At 50.8% G+C, this 23653-nt stretch overlaps 1 protein-coding gene across 1 annotated transcript; it reads left to right on the forward strand.

Annotated features, from left to right (window-relative positions):
* Positions 1–10464: 10464 nt before the first annotated feature.
* Positions 10465–21811, forward strand: FRMD7 (FERM domain containing 7). The gene is made up of 12 exons (XM_064462725.1): positions 10465–10521; positions 15022–15126; positions 15509–15551; positions 16878–16956; positions 17689–17786; positions 17932–18046; positions 18246–18393; positions 19563–19658; positions 19941–20104; positions 20338–20406; positions 20500–20575; positions 20771–21811. Exons 1-12 carry the CDS (start codon positions 10465–10467, stop codon positions 21809–21811), a joined length of 2091 nt encoding a protein of 696 aa, XP_064318795.1.
* Positions 21812–23653: the final 1842 nt, after the last annotated feature.

The following is a 23653-nucleotide window of genomic DNA, read 5'->3' on the forward strand; positions in this document are numbered from 1 at the left end:
TGCCTCAGGAGGAGAAGATTTTTCTAGAAAACCTTTCAGCTGATCACTTAATAACAGTTCTCTTAAATGCTCAGTAAAAGCCTTGAGTTTGCCAAGTCAATGATTGTCAGCTGGGCCCTGTAACAAAAAGTGCACCTTCCTCAGAACTTAGTCTTGGTACTGACCTTTAATATTGCATTTGGAATTAAAGCCATGTATTATTTTAATGTTATTTAAACTTTAGAAAAACTTGCTACCTTCAGTCCTCAGTGATGTGTCAACAGGCAAAACTGCCTAGCATGCTTACTACCCCCTCCTCCAGCTAAAAGAGCGTTACCGTTATCTTAAAGGTAGGTTTCTCTGCCGTTTCTTCTTCCTGCTCATACTTCCTTTGCTGAGACGGAGGACTGGTTTCCATATTGAGAGGAAACTGGCAGAGAAGAACAGACTGCCCATCTAAGTGATCTTGAACAAAATGGATGCTTCCCTTCATCTCCTTGCCAGGAGGCTGGGGGTGAAGCATGCTCTGTTCTGGCTCGTGTCAGCGAGCGTGGTAACTGACACATAGGACCGGTCTGCTCTGAGATGTAACAAGTGGGTTGATCACTGTCTGAGTCTGATTTCTCATGCGGTTTAAAAGAAGTTGTAATTGAGCAATAACGTTCCCGATTCCTTGTGGCAGTCAGCATAACTAAGCAAGCTGCTTCCTGTTCCCCCTGGGAGGCTGGGAAGTGGATGCAAATACAGCCACGGAGGCCCTGTGACTCTACGCCACTGGTTTGTTTCAAAGTGACAGTACAGGGTAGTCTGGGTTGGGGGTTTTAAGGAAGCACACAAGACTTATGTTTAATGCTGTTGCCTTTCAAAAGTCTCGCTCCTGAGAGTGAACTCAACTGCTTGCTGCTGTACCAAATGGTTGAGTAGTGTCCTTCATAAAGTAGGTGTGATGGTGTCATGTTGCTTTAAACGAGGGCTGGCTGTTTCTGGGGGCTGTATAGAGAAAGTTTCATAGGCAGCTTTTCCTTTGGTTTAGCAGCTCCTGCTATAAAAGTGCACAGGCTGTGCCGAAAGCTCCCCAGTGTCCCACTTCCCCTGCGCAGTCTGGGGACAGGCATGGCCCCCCAGTGTGTTTGGAGAGCTAGAGCTAACCGCAGCACAGACTTAGAGGGCTCTTCCCCGTCCTGCTCCTGGGTAGCACAGGTGCCATGTAAATGAATTGCTAACGAGGGCAGAGCTGGGCCGGGCAGCCTGGCTGGGCCTGGGTATAAACCACCAACGCGTGAACCCAGCAGTGGGAACAGCCCTGGGAGGAAGTACGCGAGATACCCTGTGTGGGTGGAGGGTGAACCACCGGCCACACCTCGTGTCGAGCAGTACGCTGTTATCTGCCCTAATAGGCTCGGCTGTAATTACAGTTTGAAACTAGGTGGAAGAGTCTAGTCTTAATTAAAATGAGATATGGGTTCTAAAACAATATACGTTGGCCTGTTTAAGGTATCTCTGCTGAAAAGTCAGCAGTCCTGGTAGCTTGGTTTGCTGGTAGCGCTTGGGTCGTTCGGTGAGTCACCGCTCACTTACTCGGCAGCTGGAGGAAGTGTGCAAATAGCTACCGTAGCTGTGGGCGAGCTCTGCACTCTGTGAAAGTGAAATAACGTGGCTTTTAAGTAGCCACTTTTATCTCTGCCTGGTCAATACAGCTGCGAGGAGAGAAGACCGACTTTCAGGTGTAAATCAGCAACAGCGTTCAGTTCAAAGGTCAGATCCTACCTGTAGTAGTTTGCTAGCTCTGCTGAGGGCAGCGTTGAGCTTACGAGAGCTTGGCTGGCAGCAGTGATACGGTTCGATTACAACGATCGCAGGTGATGGAATTTGTTGTTCTCCATGGAAACAGTGTATTTAGTATGGAGTCACCTCACTTGCCTCTGGTGGTCTACTTCAAAGCTGAGGTTCTCTTCAAGTCCCTCCAAAAAGTCTGGAGCAATAATTGCAACAACTGGAGGGGAAGCATCTGTCACGCTGCAGGAACCTGCAAAACATTCACTGCTGGGCAGGCGTTGCTGTTCCTGTTCGGTGTGTGACACGCCAGTGCTCCTTGGTGTGCTGCCGGTTCTGTCCGAGTGGGCTGTGACAGCTTTCTAACAGTGACTTACTTCCTCCAAATCGTATTTCTAGTGATTCGGCTTGCGTGGGATCTGAGGCTCTGAGGCGCTGCCGGTTACTGGGTGACCTCAGTTGTTCTTGCCTCCGAAGAAAAATGGTAATTGTAGCACTTCCGTCCTGGGGGCGTAAGGTGGAGGCCGTGTTAAAGACAGGGAGGCGCTTGGGCTTACTTGGAACCAGACGCACCAGCATTGTAGAATAATTTTGAAATTGGACTTCTTGCATGTAAACAAATAAGTGGACTAGAGCCTAAAAAACAAACTTTAAAATTTCTCAGATTTATGAAAAGCATTAGCATCTTTCATACATTTGTGATACTGTAATGTAACTGATTCAGACTTAGACTTCTTGTGCTTCTACTAAAAGGTATAACTGATAAATGACTGCAACTGAGTGAACCAAACAGACAGTCAGCTTTCTGGGAAATTTCTGACTCTTCAAGGTAAATTTTTTTTCCTGCCTCTAGGCTGACTAGTTCATCCAGTTTTATGTCCTCAAGAGATCTGCCTTGACATTAGATTTAAGTTATCGAGTCAACCCAGAAAAGGGAAAATATTTGCGGTTTGTGACATTCCTTAAGGGCTACTTGTCCTTTTGGGAACTGGCAGATAGGATGATTAATCATCATCTTGGGATTCATCCTACCACTGCAACAGACCTTAGACCCTTTTTCTTAAAAGCAAATTAATGATGATCATGTAATCAGCAACAGCATGGCTGGTGTGGCAGAACAAGAAGAAATACACTGAATTTCCAGCAAAGCCAATTTATGTTGGAAAAGAGAGAAAGCTTCTCGCAGAGCATGGCTCACGTGCAGGAGCAAGCTGCAGTTATGTGGAGGTGGTGGAGAATTTTCAGACAGCACTGGATGACCACTGCTGGAGGAGGGAGCATGTGGCGTGTGTAGTTCCTGCCTCCGTACACTGGGTTGTCACATGTGATCTCCTGAAGTCCCATGCAGCCCCGTGTCTCTGTGACCCCACCACCTTCCTGACCCTGGGATTGGTTTCTATTCAATGTTCCAGGAATTTGCACAGATTTGCCAAATGCCCTGTGTCTAACCTCAGTAGTGTAGATGTACTTTTTAATAGGTTTGAAGAAATATTTTAGCTTCAGGGCCTGTCCAGTGTCAGACTGTGCTTACAAGTACTTTGGAGTCCAGCTGTCTTCCTTTCCTTTTAACTGAGCTGTTTCTCAATAGCCGTCAGCACAGTATCTTGGGCCATCCGAATTGTTTAATCTCATGGCCAAAATAAATAATTTAGAAAGGTTTTATTAATGTACCCCTGAAAATTTGGGCCAGTCATGATGTAGGAATGATCCCTGTTCTTTGAAACATGTCTGTCTCGTAGCTACCACCACCTGCCAGAAGGCCCTGGGAGAAGAACCGTGAGACAGGGATTGCCTTTGATCACTACAAAAGTACCAAGCTCCCAGCTTCAGATGGATGCTGCTCTATTGTCCTCCACTGCCTGCTCTGAAGAATGGCTTTGATACAACTTTAGCTCTGCTTTGAGCTATATACCTGGAATTTGGCAGTCCTTGGTAGGACTGAAGTGTGATAAGGGTCTTCTGAGGAAGAATGGAAGGAAAAGAAGGGAATAGGGGAAGAGAGGGTACCTGGGAGGGAAACACATTAACAGAAGTCAGGATCTAGATCCATATAGTGAGATGGGTCTGATCCATTGCCCTGGGGGCACCTGGAGAGCATGTGCATTTCATTGCCTAGATGTAATCAAAGCTTACTCAACCAGAACTAGTTGTCTTGAGCCAAGAGGGAAACCACATCTGTCATGAAAATAAGCAATATAGTTCCTTAGAATTCCATCCTTTCCACTGGGATTCAGTCTCTTCACCTAGCATTGCAGGCTCAAATTTGTCAGCTTCCTCATAGGAAGCCTTTGGTTCATAGGATCCTTCCTCATGATGCTCAGCAAAGGTTTTCACCATCCTGGCTTTTAATTCCCTTCTGAAGATTGCTGCTTCTGGTCTTATAACCCTCTGTTGCCAGAGCTGCCTGAGCGGACGAGCAGATGCTGCTCACCTGTCATTCCAATTTCTGTGGTGTGGTACATAGGGTCTGTGATTTTTTGCCTCGGGGGACAACCTAGGAAAGATCTGCACGTGACTCATGGAGAGCCTTAGGGAGGAGGTTGATCGGTTTGGCTTCCGGACAGTGCTCACAAGGACAGAGAGCCTGGGCAGCCAGCGACCTCATCGCAGGACTGCTGGATTACAGGTGAGTTTACACTGCTTTTATCTTGTCGGTGTGGGGATGTGCGAGTGGACCACGAAGAGGTCATGCTTGAAACAAATTAAGGACAGCGTATGCAAGTCCTGTGCTTCGTACTGCTACATAGATGTAGTGAGATGAATCTCCCTAGCTAGAAATGACTGAATGCTAAAGAGATGCCTGAGTCTGTGGAGGCATCAGTGCTCCTTTAACTCAGTACAGTGATGAGGCTTTCTTTTTCTGTATAAATTACTTTCCAGTGTCTTTTAAGTGATTTGTTTGAATTAAACATCACTAAGTGCTTTTTAGGTAGCTGTGCCAACAACATAGTGCAACTGGCATATTAAAATGAGATCATGTGCTCTGGATAATACCAGAGTCAGGCTATTATTTCGTTTCTTGTACAGCATTCATTTGCATTTTCTTACAGGAAACTGCCTTCTTCAGTGCCTGGCAATAGTTTTTAGGTAGCATATAAAAACCAAAAAAGAAAGAAAAAGCAATATACATCGATGCACGATAGAGCGTGGTGTTGCTGTACTGCTCGTCCCTGCGCACTGAGTTGTCACCTGTATTTGTCGCTGGGCACAACCACCACGAGAGGGAGCTTGGAAGCAAGGATCTGGCTCGTCCTGGCAATAGCCCTCAGAGGGGGACTCTCTCTGTCCCTGGAAATCAGACACAGTTCCGCACAGCTGGAAAACAGAAGAGAAATGGAAATAAATTTATATTTCAGGACTTCGGTAGCATGCTGTGAGTACATCTTAATAGGACTGCAAAGGAAGTTTTGCACTTAGAGTTAATTTGTCTATCAGGTGTCTGGAATCACAATCGTATTTGGAATCTTTCGTGCATAATCAAGGTTATTTAAGATTTCCTACTCTGTTGTTATAGCTAGCAAAAAGAGCCATTCACTTCAGCTGCTGAAGCTGAAATAAAAATATAATCACAAGAATAAGATTTGATAGGACTCTGCTTCCTTGAGCATCAGAAATTGTTACTAGGAAAAAAAAAAAAAGCAGGGGGATAGGGCGATCGACTGTTAATTTGGGTTACTGCTTAAACTCAGCTAAACCTATTTCATTTTTTATTATTATTGCAACCGGGTCCAGCAGCTGAACCAGGACCATGGTTCTCGCCACGTCAGGGCCACGCTCAGCTCCCACCCACGTGCCTACAGGCTGTAGTGAAGTTGGGGCTGCTGGTTTTGCTGGGATGCCTGCCTGCAGGAGAGCTGCCCGCACAGCAACTGAACTGCTCCCAAAGCCCCTGGCCCTGTTTATCTTGTAGCCTTTACCAGCTGAACACCGATGCAAATAATTGGTATACCTAGCGTGTAATTGTGTCATCACCTGTGCTGGAGCTACCACCCAGTGTGAGGCTGTCAGAAGGTGCAATTCTTTAAACTTGTCTTAATTTCCAGTCTAACGCTAGGCGTGTTCCTCTGCACTTCTGTCAGTGTTCATGCCCAGAAGCTGATTCCCTCCTGTCGGTCTCATCCAGTTTTGTAGACAAGTTATTAATGCTGAAGAACACCAGGGGTTCTGTGGAGCTGCTTTCAGTGAATAATATTTGTGGCGTTGCATTGCTGTATGTACAGCTCTCGGTGGGAACATTAGTGAGATGAAAAGGCACCACGGTAGGGTGTTCTTGGGTACGATCGGGGCAAACTGGAGAAAAAATGCTGCTGCATAATGTCACCTTCTGGTATCAAAACAAAGTGCTGCTCAGAGAAGCCTGATCCCGCAGTTGGAAGCTAATGGGCAAAACTCACCTAAACCACAAAACTGAAAACGCAATTATTTTCTCAGCAATGACTTACGAGTAATAAGTTAGAGCACAGCTATGTCAGGCTATTTAGCTCATGTTTGGAAAGCAAAATTTTATGGAAATGTAAACGTGTCATTGTTTACTATATTCAATAAATGGGGCAGAATTTTTTAGAAGGACAGGGCTTGGTGAGTCACCTGTAGCCATTGAGATATTCTCAAGATATAATATGGGCTGTGAAGTGAATGAAAACTGAGAGTCATTGTTAAAGGTTTAAAGGCAGGGCTGTGTGCCTGGACTGTCCTAACAGACTTCTGTCTGAGTCATCCCTGGCTTTTCCAGCCTGCTCCGGTAGCTCTCCTGCCTCACAGTTTAAGGGTCTTTCCTAGGACGTAACTCAGATCTTTCTTGCCATTTCTTTGTTTTCCCCATAGCTTGGGAGCACAGCCGATCCCTCCTGGAATGGGCCCGCATGTGTCAGGAGACCTTTGTTATTCCTGCTTTCTTCTCTTTTTAAGCCAAACAAACTCAGTTCTTTCAGGCCTTGTTTTTTGAAAATACCTTTCTTGGGGAATATTTTCTAAAAAACTTTAAAGCAACTAGTACCTAATCTGGGACCCCAGCTGAGAGTGAAACCATTCCTTTTGGCATGGCAGCAGGAATGTTGTAGGTACCCTACTCTGGAAGGGAATTTCCCTGTTTTGCAGTATTGGTGCCTTGTCTCGGATTTATTAACCAGCCGATGTTCCTCTCGTGTGCCCAGTGCTGTTCAGAAGGGCCGTGGCTGTGCCTGAGCCTGCTCCCAGCGATGGCAGGCAAGCAGCCGTGTCGCTCGCTGGCCCTGCAGTTGAGGCTGGGCGAGAGCTGGATGTAAATGTTCTCCCAGCAGCTCCAGCTGAGGAAGAGGAGGTATAATGTTAAATGTATGAAAGGCCTCCACAGACCAAAGTCCACCTAGGTTAGTCCGTGTCTCCAGCAGCTGCCAATAGCAAATGCTTTGAGTGTGAAAAACAGGATGAGTGTTTCTGCTTCTCCGCAATGACCCGGGGATGGGTTCTTGCCTTCTGGACTATGGTGTTTAAAATCCCCTGGCAGATTCCATAACTTTATCTAGCTGCCTGCTTTTTCTTTCCTCTAAACTGAATTTGAAGATAAGCATGACAAAGCACATGGTGCAGCCGCGCTAGAGCCGTGACCGCAGTGATGCATGGGGAGCAGGCTGCGCTCTCTCGGTGGCCAGGCACTTCTGCCCTGCCTCTGCCGGGAGCCTGCCCTTGCAGCCCTGGGTACTCGCGCATGTTACACATTTTCTCTGCCAGAGTTTGCTCTCTTAGAGCCACCTTCTCTCTCAGGAGTGACTTGAGGGGGGACTGGGAAGATTTGGGGCATTTCCTTGTCCATCCCCAGGGACCAAAGCATGCCCTTTTGGAGGAAGACTGCTGAACTCACTCGCTGACTGGTGCCAGCGGCTCACCACTTCGGAGGCTCCGTGGAACATACCCACAGTGACTCAGCTCTCCATCAGATGTCCTGCAGGCTGCTCTGCTTCCGGGGCCAACAGGGGAATGAATGAGCAAACCCTGAAGACCGGTGTGAAAATTCTCCTTGGAAAAGGGGCAATGGCGTTTGGAAGGAAGATTCCTTGTTTCTTGCTCTCCTCAGTCGATCCTGGCAAACACCAGGGTGTTGGAGAGGATAAAGAAGACCCTGCCTCAAGGCAATACCAGCCAGCCTAATATGGGGTCAGATGCACTCAGTGGGCTGAAGTCATCCCTGGGAGAACTGGTGCAATGCAGAATGGTGGCAGTGGGGTCCAGATTATTAAAAATCAAGGGCTGAGCTGGCTGAGCAAAAAGCCCTGAAGCAGTACTCTGACATGCTGCTGCTACACCAGACCCTTCTGTGTTCTGCTGCTGCTCTTCGGGGCCCCCTCCGTACCTGCCGGTACAGCTGTGCTCACTCTTCACCTTTTCTGTGCTTTCCTGCATCATTTTCACATTATTCCCTGCCCCTGTGGATAAGGAGGACATATGTGCCTGGCTGGAGATCAGCACTGACTCAGGCTGGGAGCTGGGATTGCTCCTCCTGGAGCAGTGGTGCTCCCCACATGGCCTGCTCTGGCCAGCCCAAAAGTCACCTCCAGAAGAAGGAAGGAGGTGGGTGGGGGTAAAATGGGTCTCTTGTCTACTGAGGTGGTGGAACTCCTTTGTTCTCAGCGACAATCCCCACATCCCAGGTCACATCTCTTCTGGCCATCCGTTACTCTCCTACTCCAAAGAAGCCCTCATTTACCTTGCTTGCCTCGGCTGGCTCCACACTGTCTGCATGAATGCTTCTGTAGGGTGGCTGGAGGCCTTGATAAACCCAACACAGTCCCCTTCCTTCATGCCACAGTAGTGAAGAAAAAAAACCCCTTTTCTTCCACCCACAACCCAGCTGGCTGGTGCTCAGCTTCTAGTAGCATCCATGGAGACCAGGGTCAGTGCCCCCAGCATGTCAGGAAAGCCCGTAGCAGGAAGGTTTGGCTTCTTCTGGAGCTTAGGGTCTCCTTCATTGCACCCCCATGCCTCCTTCCTGCCGGTCCAGTGCTCCTGCTGTGCTGCTGTGGCAGAGCCGTGCCTGCGATATGTGAGCCGCTCACGAGAGTGCTGCTCTTCTCCTCGATACCCATCAATATATGTTGACATGAACATTTAAAACTGCAGAGAGAAAGTGCATTCGCCCCCGCCTCAGCTGATACCACGCTTCTCCCGTGACACAAAGAGCTCAGTCCCCAGGCCGAGGGAAGCACTGAAAATTTGGTCCTCAGATGTAGTGCTTGCACGCTTGGTGCAGCCAGCCCCTCCTGGCCACTGGCAGAAGATGAGCTCAGCTGCTTTGTGGAGCAGCGTCACATGGAAAGGAAGATTTGCTTCAATTTTTATGCTGCTTTTTTATTCTGGTCAGCCGAAGGCTACTAAGTTTTTCTATAGCTAAAAAGCTCTACAGTTTTCCTCTCTGCAGCCCAGACAGCAAGCTAAGTGTGTACCCTGCCAGGCTCTGTCCTGACAACCCCAGGAATATTTGGGAAGCATAAGAGGGACCGCAGCAAATGGCGTGGTGTGACTTACAGTGGATGTTTCATTGGAAACTGGGAAGGAAGCAACAAGCAAAATCTCCGCAGCACTTAATATGGCTTTTTTGGTTTGCTGGGATGCGTTTCCATCACTCTGGGTCCCACAGGATCGTGCATCATTGTGGCTTTTTTCAGCAGCAGCAGCAATGACAATCCCCTATGACAGTCCAGCGCCTGCCTTTTGGCACTACTCGGTGCATTTGTTTCTGCAAACAGGGGCTCCTGCCCAAACGTTGCCTTCATCCAAATGCTCAGTGAGGGGGGGCTCTGCTGGACGAGAGTGGCCAGAGAGGTCAGGCAGGTCACCACAGCCCCACAGTAGCTGGGGCAGAGAAACAGCACAAGTACAAGCCCCAGGTGCCCACTATGCTGTGGGGAGGCTGCACCCGGCAGCCTGGCTGAGCCCTGGGGGTTTCGAGGGTGGGCAGCTGGCTCTGGCACTTGGAGGATGAGCTAGTGTGGGGGGGGACATGGGCTTTCCAGGTGTGAAACAGGAACCAAGTTGTCTTGTGAGGCTTCACTAAACTGCCAAACCAGGGTGCAAGCCAGGAATTAGCAGCAGGTCCTCCTCTGCCTCCCTGGGAAGGACTCCCAGCTGTTTTCAAGCTCAGATGGAAACATTTCCCAGTCTCTGGCGAAGTACATCAGCCTATTGGCCGGGTCTGCACACATCTGCTCAGCAGGCAGGACCTTATCTGCCCACCTCATGGAGCAAGTGTGAGACTTGCTGCACCTCAACCAGACCAGAGGAAAGGCAATGCTCGCTGCCTGGTGACTTTGGCAGAAGAGCCGTTCAGCTCTTCTTCCCTGACCCCATGGTATGAAGCGTGGGCTTGCTTTGCCTCCACGTTGCTCGCCACCAGCTGTAAAAGCTCAGTGTTTATCTCAGCCCCATTGGTTCCATTCTTGCAGAGCCGCTGCACAGCCTTTCCTGTATTAATACACCCATAATTCACGGGAAAAAATATCCTTTAACGCAGTGGTGATATTTAAACCAGGGGAGGTATCAGTATTGTTTTTTTTAAACTTGTTTTTAGGCATTCAGTTCCTTTGCTCCAGTCTCTGCTCCACATCTGCAACTGCAGCCTTCTCCATCCAGCTGAGAGGGAAATTATGTGTGCAAGAGGAGTCAGGGCTCCCTTCCCCGCACACCGCTCACATTGCTAGGACTCCTGCGCCTGCCGCACGCTCAGCCACATGCTCGAGGATGCTGCACCTGAAAGTCCAGTTTCTGGATGACTCCCAGAAGATCTTTGTAGTTGATGTAAGTGGGTATTGTATTCTTACCGGGTTTTTGTGCTAGTTAATGAAGTCATTGCTGCTCTGAAGGATTGCATGGTCTTTGATAGCTTCTGGTTTTCAGCTTAAAAAACCAAACCAAACCAACAAAATAGCCCCAAAGCAAAAACCCCCAACCCCCCAAAAAAGATTGTAGTGCTGATTGCTAAGTGTCTTTCAGCACCGACACACTCTTGCTCTCCTCTCTTATTGGCATTATTTATAAAGAAGGAGGAATGGCTTTTACTTATCTGGTATCACCTTTTGGAAATCAGGTAAGGCAAAGTGATGTTCTTGATAAGTGTTAAGTTCTTCTCTTATTTGTCTGACTACCAGCATAAGAGTTCAACAACGAAGAAAAATCTGGGAACAGAATAAAAGTAGCATTTTTAATCAAATTACCCCTGGTGAGAAACATCTGCATGCATCGTTTCCTGGGCATTCATCTGAAAAAGAAAACTGTGGTTCTGAAATAGCTGTGGAAAAAACTCACTGTATCTTATTTTCTGCATGACAGTGTCCCATAACACACTGTCAGTAATAATCCACATTTAATAAATGCTAGCTCTGAAATAGGTTTTACATGTTAGGTATTAGTATCTATGGTGTTAGATTTATACATATATATGTATATAGATTTATACATATATATGTATATAGATAACAGAAAGTAGATGTATCTTCACTGTGCATTAGAAACACATCTTTTTACAAGTGTGATTGAACATTTACTGTTGCTTAGAATTTGATAATCACAGCATCTAATTGAATTAGTTAATTCAAGTAGATCTTGTCTAGCACTTACCTGCATCTCCTATAGGGCTGGAGAGTTTAAAATTAGATTGTGTTTTTTCAAGTTCTGTTACATTTCTCAGACTGTCCTGTCCTCTGGTTTTATAGCATAGCCTGAGAACTGCTCGGTCTCAGATGCACTGCTCCGTTTCTCTGTGATAGCATTTTGCACAAAAGAGCATTGTAAAGCAATTCCATCCTTTGGCACAGTATGGGAGTTTTTTATTTAGTTTAATTAATGTATCCTAGACCTGCAGTCAGCTTAAAAATGAGACTAGTCATTTTTAAATGTCTTTTTTTTTGTTTCATATTGATTCAATCAGGGCATAGTAAGAGGCAATTTAAAACATGCTGCTTGTACAATGTTCCTGCATTATTTTTTCCATCTCTGCTTTCTTATATGCCCGAAACACAGCACTGTAGCTCTGCACAACATGTTATTGCAGCAAACAGCTTCCATTAGAGGAACTCCTGGTCATTTCCTTTTTTAGCATGGAATGGTATTGGAAACCCCTTTTAGGCATTTCATGCATTTGATGCTGTATGGGTACGGTAAGTGAGTAGTTGAATTAGTGACTTCTCCATTGTAAAAGGACCGCTTTGGGCTAAGTTTTGAGCAGATATTTAAAGCAAGTCTTCTTAAACCCCTCCTGACTTTGGAAAGCTCTTTTGAATGTGCGGTACTTCAGAATAATGGGAGGGAAAAGGACAAAAGAGAGAAAACAGAGCGGACCTGATTCCCCCTCTGCCTTGCGCTCGGCGTATGCATCTATACCTGCCTCACATGGGTATCACAGCTGCCAGCACGTGCAGCGAGGTCTCATTTCCAGTCCAGCTTTGCATGGCAGTGAGCTCCTCTCCTGGGCCCGGGAAGGTTTCTGCCCCCATCCACATCCTCGCTGGCAGCTGGGACATGGCACCCTCTCTGCAGTGGCAGAGCTCCCAGGATTTCCTTTGGCTGGGCACTGGAGGTGGTTCCTGGGATGGCACCGACGAGCCTGGTCTGAGTCCCCAGGGCAGGGGAAGATGGGGGCCTGGCACATCTCTAAATGTCCTCTGTTGTGGCCTCCCTGCTGAACACCCCAGGGCTGAGCCACGGCATGGATGGGATCTTGCTGGGATGCTGCCAGCCATGCCAGTGAGCCCTGCACCTTGCACTGGGAGGGCACCAGGATCCCCTGCTCCAGTGCCTGGGTGCAGGGACCGTCACAGGCCAGCCTTTAATGTGTTTCTGGTATTGTGAGGAGATACTGCAAAGCTGCCTCCCCTCTTCTTTCTACCCCTGGATACCTAGTGCTGTGACTTGGCACGTCTTGCCCGTAAAGTCACGCCTCTTATCTCTAGAAAGGGTTTAAACAGAGCAGTCCTGAGCCTGGGCAGCCCCCGGAGCCCTCCCAAAGCATCACAGAAAGGGCGAACTACTTTGCAGCCAGGCAGACAAAGCCTGGGCATCTCTGCTAGTGGAATTTGCTACAGGGCAAGATTCAATGGAAGGAAAAAAAGAAAGAAAAGGCAAACCAAACAAGTCCAGAAGAACTAATTGTTGGAGCTGAATGAAGGGCAAATTTTCCTGTGGTCTGGTGTCCCTTATAATGAGTAAAGGTGGGAATTCAGGAGGTGTGCAGAGCTGGCTGCATGCAAGCTGGTCCTGCAAGGGCACAGGGAGTGTCGAGGCTGGTGGCTTTGGTGCATGGCACTGCATGCCAGCTGTGGCCATGCAGAAGACACTGACCAGGGAACATGTCCCGAGGTGGTGGGGGAAGTTCACACCAAATCCCACAGGCTGTTGCTCCCCACTAAACCACAGACTTGGGTGCAGCAGCCTGTGCTACAGGGATTGCTGCAGAAACATGGCTTTGCAGTTGGAGCACAAGTGCTGCCAGGGTGTCCTTGGGGGTGTGTGAGGGGTGTGCATTCCCGTGTGTCACACGTTGCTGTCTTCCTCTGGATGTGCTGCTTGTTTTCTTGTCCTGCTTACAGTCCCAGCTGCTTCCACTGTGGAGAGGAGGGGCGAGCGCAGTCTCTGCTTTCCACTGTCTTCTACACAGGGTTTTCTGCCTGTGGGTGCTAAACCTGGCACTGCAACGTCATCGAAGGCACATTTAGGCTCAGGCGTGGGGTGCCCAGCCCCATGTGTCCTGCCTCGCACTGTGCTCCTCCTGCACAGGCCCCTGCTCTTGCCTGGTGCTCTCCCGAGTACCACTGTAGCCCAGTGCTTGCAGCAGCGTGGGTTGGAGCCTCGGTACCCCACAAACACAGGATGGGGCACCTGCAAGCACCAATCTGCAAGAGGAAAGCCCCTGCTTTTAAACCATCCCCTGCATCACAGGGCTGCGTCTCCCCAGCAAGCAGTTTCTCCCAGGGATGGAGCCGCTTGCCTCCACTGCCCTGGGCAGCACTGGGCTTGGAGGAGAGCGGGTCGCTCCCAGCAGACATGTGGTGGGTAATAACCCGGTAAGAAATGCTTGTCTTTCCTGGATGCCTGACAAAGACCAAGGCCTTTCATGCTAGAAAATTCTAGCTTGGAAATAAACATTTATAATTGTTTTAATTACCCTTGTGATCTAGTAATTTCGAGGAGAACTGGGAGTGCTGCAGAGCAAATGCTCTTATTACGCTATCACTTTTCAGCAGCCTTTCAGCATGGAGCCAGCAATTTCAGCCCAGGAGAAGCCATGGAAGGTGGTTATTAGTGTGCATCACTGCCAGCAGCCGAGGTCCCTCCTGTCCCTGCTGGGAGCAGCCGCTGGCACAGGGAGCTGCAGCTTGCCTTCACCTCCATCACCCAAAATGCCGTAGTTTAGCAGCTATCTAAGGCAGCTTCTCTGCTCCAGTTTGCTTTTGCACTAACCCACGCTCATTTTTGGTCTGCTTTTCATGAGTTGGTGAAGGAGTAGCAGGGTTTTTGCTGGGGTGAGTCACTGCCAGGTTCATTCCTGGTGATTTCTGGAGCATTTTCCAAAGTCAGGGGCCTCCTGGGTTGTTCCCCAGCCGTGTCACACAGCACAGCAACAAGTCAAGAAAAACACCCTACAAGTGTTTCTGTTTACAGGGAATAACTACAGCCCAGCCTCCCTCATCAGCAGGTAGTGCCACTTAATTAATATTGCTGAAGTGCACGGATGACCCAGAGCCCAAGGTGCAGGGTCTCCACAGGGTTCTGTTGCTGTTAATTACCATTAACCATAATAGTAGCTCGTCCCCGGCAATCCGGTCGCTGGCTGTCAGGGCACACAGGCTCGCTGCACAGGTTTGAGCTGTGCTCCCGTTTGCTTTTATTCAAGCACATTTGCCACGGCCATGCCTGGTTCAGGTGGGCGCTCGTCCTGGGCATCGCTCGCTGGGTTCCCAGCGATAGAACTGCCCAGACAGTGACAGTTGCAAAGGATCAGCCAAAAGCAAGATTTCCTTTCCTTTCTGCTTTACACTCCTCAATACAAGAGAGAAGTGATGAGAAGGAATCTGCTTTCCAAGAGCAGAGGTAAGGGGCATGCAGCGTGCAGTTGTCCTGTCCCACATGCTGATGCCAACATTTAGAGTAAGGTTTTGCTGCAGCATGTTCAGGAAAAGTCCCACAACTCCTCTCGGGGTGAAGGCAGGGAGCTAAAACTTCTTCCCCATCTCACTGAAATCCCATCACTGCTGCTGTCAGCATTGTCTAACCCGCTGCTTCCACGGTGTGTTTGTTTGCTAGCAAAAATCCTGTGGAAAAGGCCTGTTCAACCTCACCTGCAGCCACCTCAACCTTGTGGAGAAGGAGTACTTTGGGCTGGAGTTTCGCAGCCAGGCTGGGAACCACGTGAGTGCAGCTCGCGGTGCGGGGCCCCGGCGCTGCTCGGTGCCGCATCCTCACAGCAGCCGCCTGCATGACTGGGGCCTTGCTAGCACCTCCCTGAAAAACCGGATCGAAAATTTCAACTGAAAGCTCTGCTACAATGCCAAAAACCCCTCCAGAATGATAGTTACAAGGGGACCCGCAAGCCAGCTGGCAAAGCCCTGGTGAAAGCCACGGCCCATGGGGTTCATCCATAGCCATCCGTGCGGGGCTGCCCGGCGGGACGGCTTGCAGCAGCAGCCGAGCTGGCCAACACTTTTATGTTGCATTCTAGCGTGATGATGCTGCTTTTATTCCCTGTCTCTTGTGCTGTTTATTCACCCAGGTCTTCATTGCCTTATTTCAGGTCTGGTTGGAACCGCTAAAACCCATAACAAAGCAAGTCAAAAGTAAGTATTTCAAGAATAAAATTATTCTAAATCACTGCCAGTGGCAGACTAGTGCAGACGCGTTCGTGCAGTGTTATTGCTTGGGGACGGGGTCTCTGGTTTTTCAGCACTTACCTGAGCTGATTCTATAGCGCGAGGCTGGGCAGGATTGCTTGCAAAGACACCACAGTCCATATAAAATCCTGTAGAAATACCACTGCCTTTGCAATTTGATATCTGCACCATTTTAGGCTTGAGCTGTTACTAACTTGACAGCTTGGCGGAGGAGCAGGGGTGGCTGCGTGTGTGCATGTGCGCAGGTCGCTGTGCTGGCAGAGTGGCAGGCATCGCTCCCTGCATGCCCTCCTGTCCCTTTTGCAGCTCTTAGCAGCCCAGGTGCCTGTGCGGTGAGAGCCCTGCGTGAAGCAGTGTTAGCCGGGTGCCCTGCAGGCTCTGCCGCTCCTCTCCAGCCCCCAGAACCCCTGTGGAGCCTGACCTGAATTCAGGCTCAGCATCCCCTGCCATCGCCACAACGTTAACACCGTGCCCCTTTCAGCCTACGCCTGTTTCTACTCCTGCAGTGAACCAAATATTTTCCCCAAATATGTGATGACCAGGAGGTGGTCAAGAGCACAAAGGCATGACCCCAGAATTTGCCGCAGGGAGGCTGCAGTACAGTGTTGCATTAATTTCCCTGTAAGGGGAAAGCCTGACAAAAAGCCTCTGCTTTCTGCATGCACCAGAATTGGGATTATTTCAAGCACTAATTTATTTTTCCATGTCCCTTCTGGCCTGCTCTTCCAGGACACCGTCCCTCCAGGAGCCCCCGAGCTGCCCCATGGAGTCCTGGGACAGTTGGTGCCTACAAAATTGCCTCCCTCCCTCCAGCCTCTTTGCTTTGGGCTTGGCTTCTTGCTTGCGCTCATCCCACAAAAAAAGCTTTGCCCAAACAATCTCCTATGGAGCTGTTGCATCCCAGGTGCTTGGAGGGCTGGATTTAATGCACAGGCCCACTGATGGCCACATGCTAGACAAGCACCCATGGCACCACTCCACGGAAACCCCCCTCCTGACAGGGGTCTTTGCAATTTAAAGAATTGCTGGGGCGTTTTCTCTTTAGTATTATTTAGGTGCCCAACTCCCTGTTCACTTCCATTGGTAATGCTGGGGGTCTGGGCAGACCGACCTTTGGGGGGAGGCTAGAGCCCCTGCTGGTAAGGGCTTCCAGCCCTGGTTTGCAAGGGCCCAGAGTAATTTACTCTGTAAGGAGACAGCATGTGTGAAGAGGGTTGTAAATGTTCTCAATAGACACGTAAAAGAAAACTTATGAAGGTGTTGTGTTTTAAGATCCTAAGGAGGTTCTTTTCAAATTTATGGTGAAATTTTTCCCAGTGGACCCCAGCCATCTGAGAGAAGAGCTGACCAGGTACAGTACTTGTTCTATTACTTTCTTACCGCATGGCCCTATATATATTTGCAATTGCAAAGCATGCATTTAACTCGTTATCCACCCAGACCTGCCTGTGAGCAGTGGTTATCCTAAGTATTGGAAGAGTTCTATACTTTACAAAACAAAACCCAAGAGAGTATCTTATCTTGATCTGTTTTCAAACAAGATCCACCTGAAGGATCAGCCATCTTAAGAGGCTGCAATTTGTTTACTGCCAAATGCTTTAGCAGTTGGGCTCCAAGTCTGACTTTGCTCATCCTAGCTCCTGCCTCAAGATGTGTTCAGAAAGAAGAACTTTAATTTTATTTTTAAAAATTGCATTGTTAGCTCTTAGGTTTTAGAGAAAGTGTTGTGAACAGGAACTAAGAATAAAACTAAGGCAGTGCTTCTGCAGAACATTAGCTCTGAGAGATACAAATGCCCTCCAAAGCCTAAAGGAATGTTAACTCTGAAACCTACTAATGGGCATTTCAATGGCAGGGACATACTGGACATGGTGGTGCCCAGCTGCAGCCTTCTGTGGGGGCTGTGTGCTCCTCCCATGACCCTGTGGACCTGCGTCCCTTGGGCTGAAACATGGGCGAGCGCAGGGAGAGGCACGGGGGGCAGACAGCCCCCCTGCAGCAGAGCCCCTGCGGCTCAGCCCAGCCACGAGCTCTTTGCTGAACCCGTCCCCACCTCAGGGCATGCTCCTGTCGGCCTCCACAGGTACCTCTTCACCCTCCAGATTAAGAAGGACCTGGCACTGGGGCGGCTGCCCTGCAGCGACAAGAGCGCGGCGCTGCTCGTCTCCCACCTGCTGCAGTGTAAGGGCAGGCGAGTGCCTGCAGGGCCGGTGCCCCTTCCCCAGTGATGGGGGCCCAGCGGAGCTTTGCTTTGGCTGTGTAGCCAGGGGTTTCCCTTACAGTGGCCCCTTGTAATCTAGCCCCGCTCTCCCCACGTCCCCAACAGCCGAGCTGGGCGACTTCCATGAGGAGATGGACCAGCAGCACCTGGCGACCCACCGGTACCTGCCCAACCAGGAGTACCTGGACAACAAGATCATGCACTACCACCGGAGACATGGGTATGGGCTGCTCTGCACCATGGCCGCCCACCCAAAGCACCGGTGGGCACCTGCCAGTGGGGCCATTCCCATCAGCAGGCAGGTCCGGAGTGGGGTGCATGTGATGCCACCATGTGCACACCCAAAATGGCATTTTTTTAGCCTGTTTCAGTGGCTGCCTTCTCACTCATGCTGCTTCCTGGTGTGTTTGTGTCCCCAGCGGGAAGACGCCAGCTGAGTCAGACGTTCAGCTGCTGGATGTGGCCAGGAAGCTGGAGATGTACGGGATTCGCCTGCACCCTGCCAGCGACGGCGAGGGGACGCAGATCAACCTGGCTGTGACGCACATGGGAGTGCTGGTCCTGCGGGTGAGCCCAGGGCTTGGGGCGGGCTGCCAGCACCCAGGTGGGGTGGCCTTTCCCAGGGACATTACCTCCAGTTGGGAGGTGCATGCTCCAGACCCTCCCAAATCCTACCAGCGGGAGCATGCCCCAGCAGACCTCGGGTGCGGAGGTGATGCTCTGGGGCATCGCTGCGGGGCTTGGCCCCACCATCCCCATCAGCGCTGGCTGCTCACCGCTGCGCCTGCCTCGGCTCTGTTGGCCCTTGTCACAGTGAGCGCGGCCGTGTCAGCACCACAGGTTACATGGCTGCGTCACATGCCTTCACCATATAATCTTCCAGCGAAAATAGCTACCTCACGTCTGTGCAATTACATAACACTGTAATCACAGCGAAGCTGCAGAATAAATACAGACTTCCTCGCAGCCGGCGTGAAGCAGCACTTGCCTCCCGCTTCCACACCGGCTAATTTCAACCTGGGAACATCTTGCTGGAGCAGTAAAATAAAAAATCCTGACTGTGGGTCTGCTGTTCCTAACTAGCACTGCCAGACCCAGTTATTTATTCAGCGCCATAAACACCCCTCACGTGTGATTAGAGCATCTGTGAGCCCATTAAATTCTGGGCTCGCTGAGAAAGCTGAGAGGGTCTCGGTGCCGCAGCACGGCGTAATGCAGTTTTACCTGGCCCTGCTGTGACACCAGTGTTGTGTGGCTGCGTCTAAACTGATGCATAATGATAATGAGGGTTAAGGTATGTTTGCAGACTGCTTAAGTTGGCTCTAAGGGCATGGGCGTGAGCTGAGCTGCGCTATGCTTCCCAGCAAAGGAGAAGCAAACCAATTATTTATTTTTTGGGGGGGGCTGATGTTGCATTAACTCACCTGACCTGTGAGCTGGGATGGATGGGATGCTCTGCCTTCACCTCTGTGAGGGTTGTCTTGGGATCCTGGAGCTTTACAAATAGCTTCAGTGGGCAGAGTTAAACCCTGAGTCTCAATTCTCTTTTTTGGGACCAACTGATGGAGAGGAGGGTCAACCACCACATCCTGGTGCCCCTTCCTTAGACCCCCAGCAGCAGTGAGAGCTGTGCTGGGGTCTTGTTCAGTGCCCTGCAAGCTCAGGACTTGGCCCATCATACTTCTGCAATTCTGGCTTGCCATGTTCTCCTTTAACTGCTGTGTCTTTCCTTTCAGGGTAATACAAAGATCAACACATTCAACTGGTCCAAAATTCGCAAACTTAGTTTCAAGAGGAAGCATTTTCTCATCAAGCTCCATGCAAACATCTCTGTAAGTACTGTGCTGCAGGCAGCTGCCAGGCTCAGGAGCAGGCAGCTGTGGACTGAGGGTCAGCCATGCGAAGTCCCTGAGTTTTCAATAAAATCCTTTTCTGCTGCTCATGGGTGATTCTCCTTTCCCCCCGTGAGAATGGCATGTGCCATCCCTGTGTCCCCAGCAGGGTCATGCTGCACTTACCAGAGCTGCTGGCAGTCCAGGTCTTTGGGAGGGTGTCGGGAGGGCAAATGGCAGAGCCTGGCCCTGATAGTGGCTCGCTTGTCTCCGGCCACACAGGCACTGTGCAAGGACACGCTGGAGTTCACCATGGCGAGCCGGGATGCCTGCAAGGCTTTCTGGAAGACATGCGTGGAGTACCATGCCTTCTTCAGGCTGTCCGAAGAGCCCAAGTCAAAGCCCAAAACCCTTCTGTGCAGCAAGGGCTCCAGTTTCCGCTACAGGTAAAGTCCCAGGGGAAAAAAACAAACCTCTGGGCCAGGAAGGGCGTGGGGACAGCTCTGAGTCTCCCCTTTATGTTGGCCCTGGCTGGATCTGAGGGGATGACGCCTGACAGCTGCTTTTCCTGGAGCGACTGCTGCCTCGGTCCTGCTGCATCCCCTTGCCTCCCCGGGATGTGGGGATGCCCAGGGCCAGGGGTGATGGTGCTGCTCATGCCTTTCCCCTCTTGCTGCAGTGGAAGGACGCAGAGGCAGCTGTTGGAGCATGGGAGGAAGGCGAAGATGAAAAGCCTGCCCTTTGAGAGGTACTGGGGGCCATGGACGGGTGCAGTGCCTGCGTGGGGGGTGGTGACAGGACCCTCCTGGCCATACACCCACCCATGCTTTTGGCCTTGCAGGAAGCACTACACATCCCGCTACGATGAGAGGCAGTGCCGCTCCTCTCCGGACCTCCTGACAGATGTCTCCAAGCAGGTATGTCCCTGTGGCATCAATAATAGGTAGAACCATGCCTGGGGTGGGGGGTGTCCTGACGTTGCAGCCCTGGCTGGTGGAGCTCAGCTGGAGGCCAAGCCAGAGCCTTGCCTCTGGGGCTCACTGACAGCCCCGCTCTGCCCTCCCTGCCCAGCCGGGGGTCTGGACACCCACCTGCTCTCTGCCCCTACTCAGGTGGAGGAGCTGCGCCTGGCCTACGGTGGCCGGGGCTCCTACCATGCCAATGGGGTGCACACCTCCGAGCCCACGCTGGACAGCCGGCGCCGGAGCTCCGCCGTGGAGGTGACATTTGCTGCTGAGCTGGACCGCTCCAAGCCTGAAGCGACCCCTGCCTTCCTGCCCCACTCCAAAAGCTCGTCTGCCTTCCCCCTGCTCTATGCTGAGCTGGAGCTGGAGCGGGCATGGGAGCCTGCTGACACATTCAGTGCCAGGAACCCCTTGACGTCCTTTCGGCCCCACCATCAATTTGCTGGGAACAGTAAAAGCACCTCAGTGGGCAACATGCGGGAGGTGAGCGCCCGGCCACTGGTGTACACGGATGTGCCGTGCCCCGTGCCCATGGCCACCCCAGCCCCCCAGGTCCCCTTCTACCTAGACAGGCCCCCACAGCCCTCATGCCATGCACCAGTGCCTGGCGAGGATTCAGCAGGACCAGCTGGTGGATGCGGCCCCATGGAAGCAAAACCCCCCAGGTGGAGCCCAAGTGGGACCCGGGCTGGGGAGTTTCATCGTGAGGCTCCGTGCATGGCAATGGACACAAGCATTGGCCTGGTCGGGGAGAGCAGGTTGCTGGCTTGCTCCTTAAATTATGGGCTTCAGGAGCAGCCTCCCAAGCGGTCTTGGAGCCAGTCAGACATGAAAACCATCCGCTTCCCCTATGGCTCCGAGTTCAGGCCCCTGGGGCCGTGCCCTGTGCTGAGCAGCCGGAAAACAGGCATCTTTCAGCATGTGCCGGCCCAGCAAGGGCTGGCTCTGGGGCCGCGGCGCTCCGCCGAGCGCTATGTGGGCAGCAGCACTGAGTCCAGTGACTCTGACTCTGACCTCCTGGCTGCTGACTACTGCTCCCTGTATGGCCGGGTGCTGCGGTCGTCCATGGCCCGCGTGCGGCTGTCTTCTGGCAGCCTCCAGCTGGATGAAGAGGATGAGGAGGTGTCCTTTGCCACCAGCGCTGCTGAAGATAGGAATTCCAAGGGGGCCTCCAGGTACTTCACCTAGGTGCCTGACACCGGCTGGAGGGAGCAGAGGTGGCCCAGGTCAGGGGCCGCAGAAGGGTGACACTGTTGCTTGCAGGGCTTCTTACTGCTTGCGCAACGTTGATGGGCTTGTATTGTGTGAGTGCTCTTAGCTATAGAAGTTGTGTTAATGGAAACTGGGAGTGTTCAGAAGAAGTACCCATGCCCTGCACCATGCTTGCATGCTGGAGTGTCTCTGCCACCACATGTGGGGTCCTGCTCCAGGCAGAGGTGCTAGGGCTCTCCTAAAAAAACCCTTGTGTCCTCCCCAACTGGGCAGCCACTGGCCATGCTTGTTGCTCAGCCACTGGAGTCTTCATCGGCGGGAGGGAGAAAAAGACAAGTGACATCTCATGGAAGAGGTTAAACATCTGTTTGCCACAGCTGCAGGGAAGCACACTGGTGGAAAGGGTGTCTGAGGCCCTTTTGCCAAGGTGCAGGATGGACGGGGAGGCTGCTCCAGGACGTGACATCCCGTGGACATGGGCAATGGATGGAGCCGCCATCCTGCCCCTCCTCCCTCTAATGCTGCAGGGAGTGCCTGGCCCTTGAGGACAGGGCTGCTCGTGTCGGGTGCTGCTTTTGGTGCTTGGAGCCACAGAAGAAGCAAACAGCTCTGTCTTCTCCCCAGCCAGTTTACAGCACTCTCCTCCCCCCAGAAAGAGCCTGTTGGTACTTGTAAATCATTTAGCAGCATCCAACAGTGAGCTCTGGGAAGTGGGTTAATGAATGATATCATATAGCTCTGCTTTTCTTAGGCCCATTAGCTGTCATTTTTTTTTGGCAGCAGCTCCACAGCCCTGGCACCTCAGTGCCCTGCTTATATTAGGGGGAGTGAGGCATGTGGGGGTATTTTGCTCCCCCAAATCAGGCCTCAGTTAAGCAGCATGGGGAGAAAGATCTCAGGAGGGGTTAGGAAAGAAATAGCTGGTGCTCACCCTTGGCGTTAGGAAGTCTGCTGTAACCACGGTGCTTCGAAACTTTCCTGTTTGCTACATGAGTGCAATGTAGTTTTTACCAGGGCTGTTTCTAGCTATAAAGGAGCAGGAGGGACTGCTCACTATCCATAGGGTAGCAGGAGGGGGATTTCCAGTTTAGCCATTGCTAGAAAAGGTATAGATGCTTCTTGGAAGTACTTTTCTTACAAAAACTTATTACCCTGAACCTACATGCAATCTACTTGGAAAACTGGAGAATGATGACACCTCTGTAAGCTTTTTAGGGGAGGATCTTTTTACTTTTCTTTAAGAACCCTGTAAGGCTCTGTAGGATGCGACTGTAAGGGGAAGGACAGCCTAGTACATCCACGGTTGCGAAACTACCGCAACCTGCTAGAAAGTTCAGAAACAAGAAAGCTGAGGCAAAGATAGAAAATAGGTTAAAATGTAAGAACTGGGCTTATGGGTACTGCTCACCTGTTATTTGTTTTAGAAGCTGGACAATAAAGATCAGTTGTTTACACCAGAGTTTTGGGTTCCTCCTTCTGCCCTGTCAAATCTGCGCCCCCAGCCCACCTCCCCCTGTGCCCCCCGTCTCCCAGGCAGCCCTCGTTGCTCCACAGAGCTGCCAGGCTGGCTTCCCTCTCCCGCAGCTGCTTGCTGGCTCCCTCTGTGCCTTCTCTGTCTCTGCTTCAATCTGAATGCTGCTGAAAACAACCACGTCCTTGGTTGGTTGCCCAAGGAAATGCATTAGATCAACAAGAGGGCACACTGTAAGGTTTGACTTTGTTCCTGGTTACCCTGTGCTGAGGAAGCTGTGAACTACAGGGACCCCACATGCTGTTCTGGCACACGTTCTATTAAGAAAAGGGATAATCTTTCTTGTT

Source organism: Phalacrocorax carbo, chromosome 11 (assembly GCF_963921805.1).
Source record: "Phalacrocorax carbo chromosome 11, bPhaCar2.1, whole genome shotgun sequence".
NCBI classification, from domain to species: domain Eukaryota; kingdom Metazoa; phylum Chordata; class Aves; order Suliformes; family Phalacrocoracidae; genus Phalacrocorax; species Phalacrocorax carbo.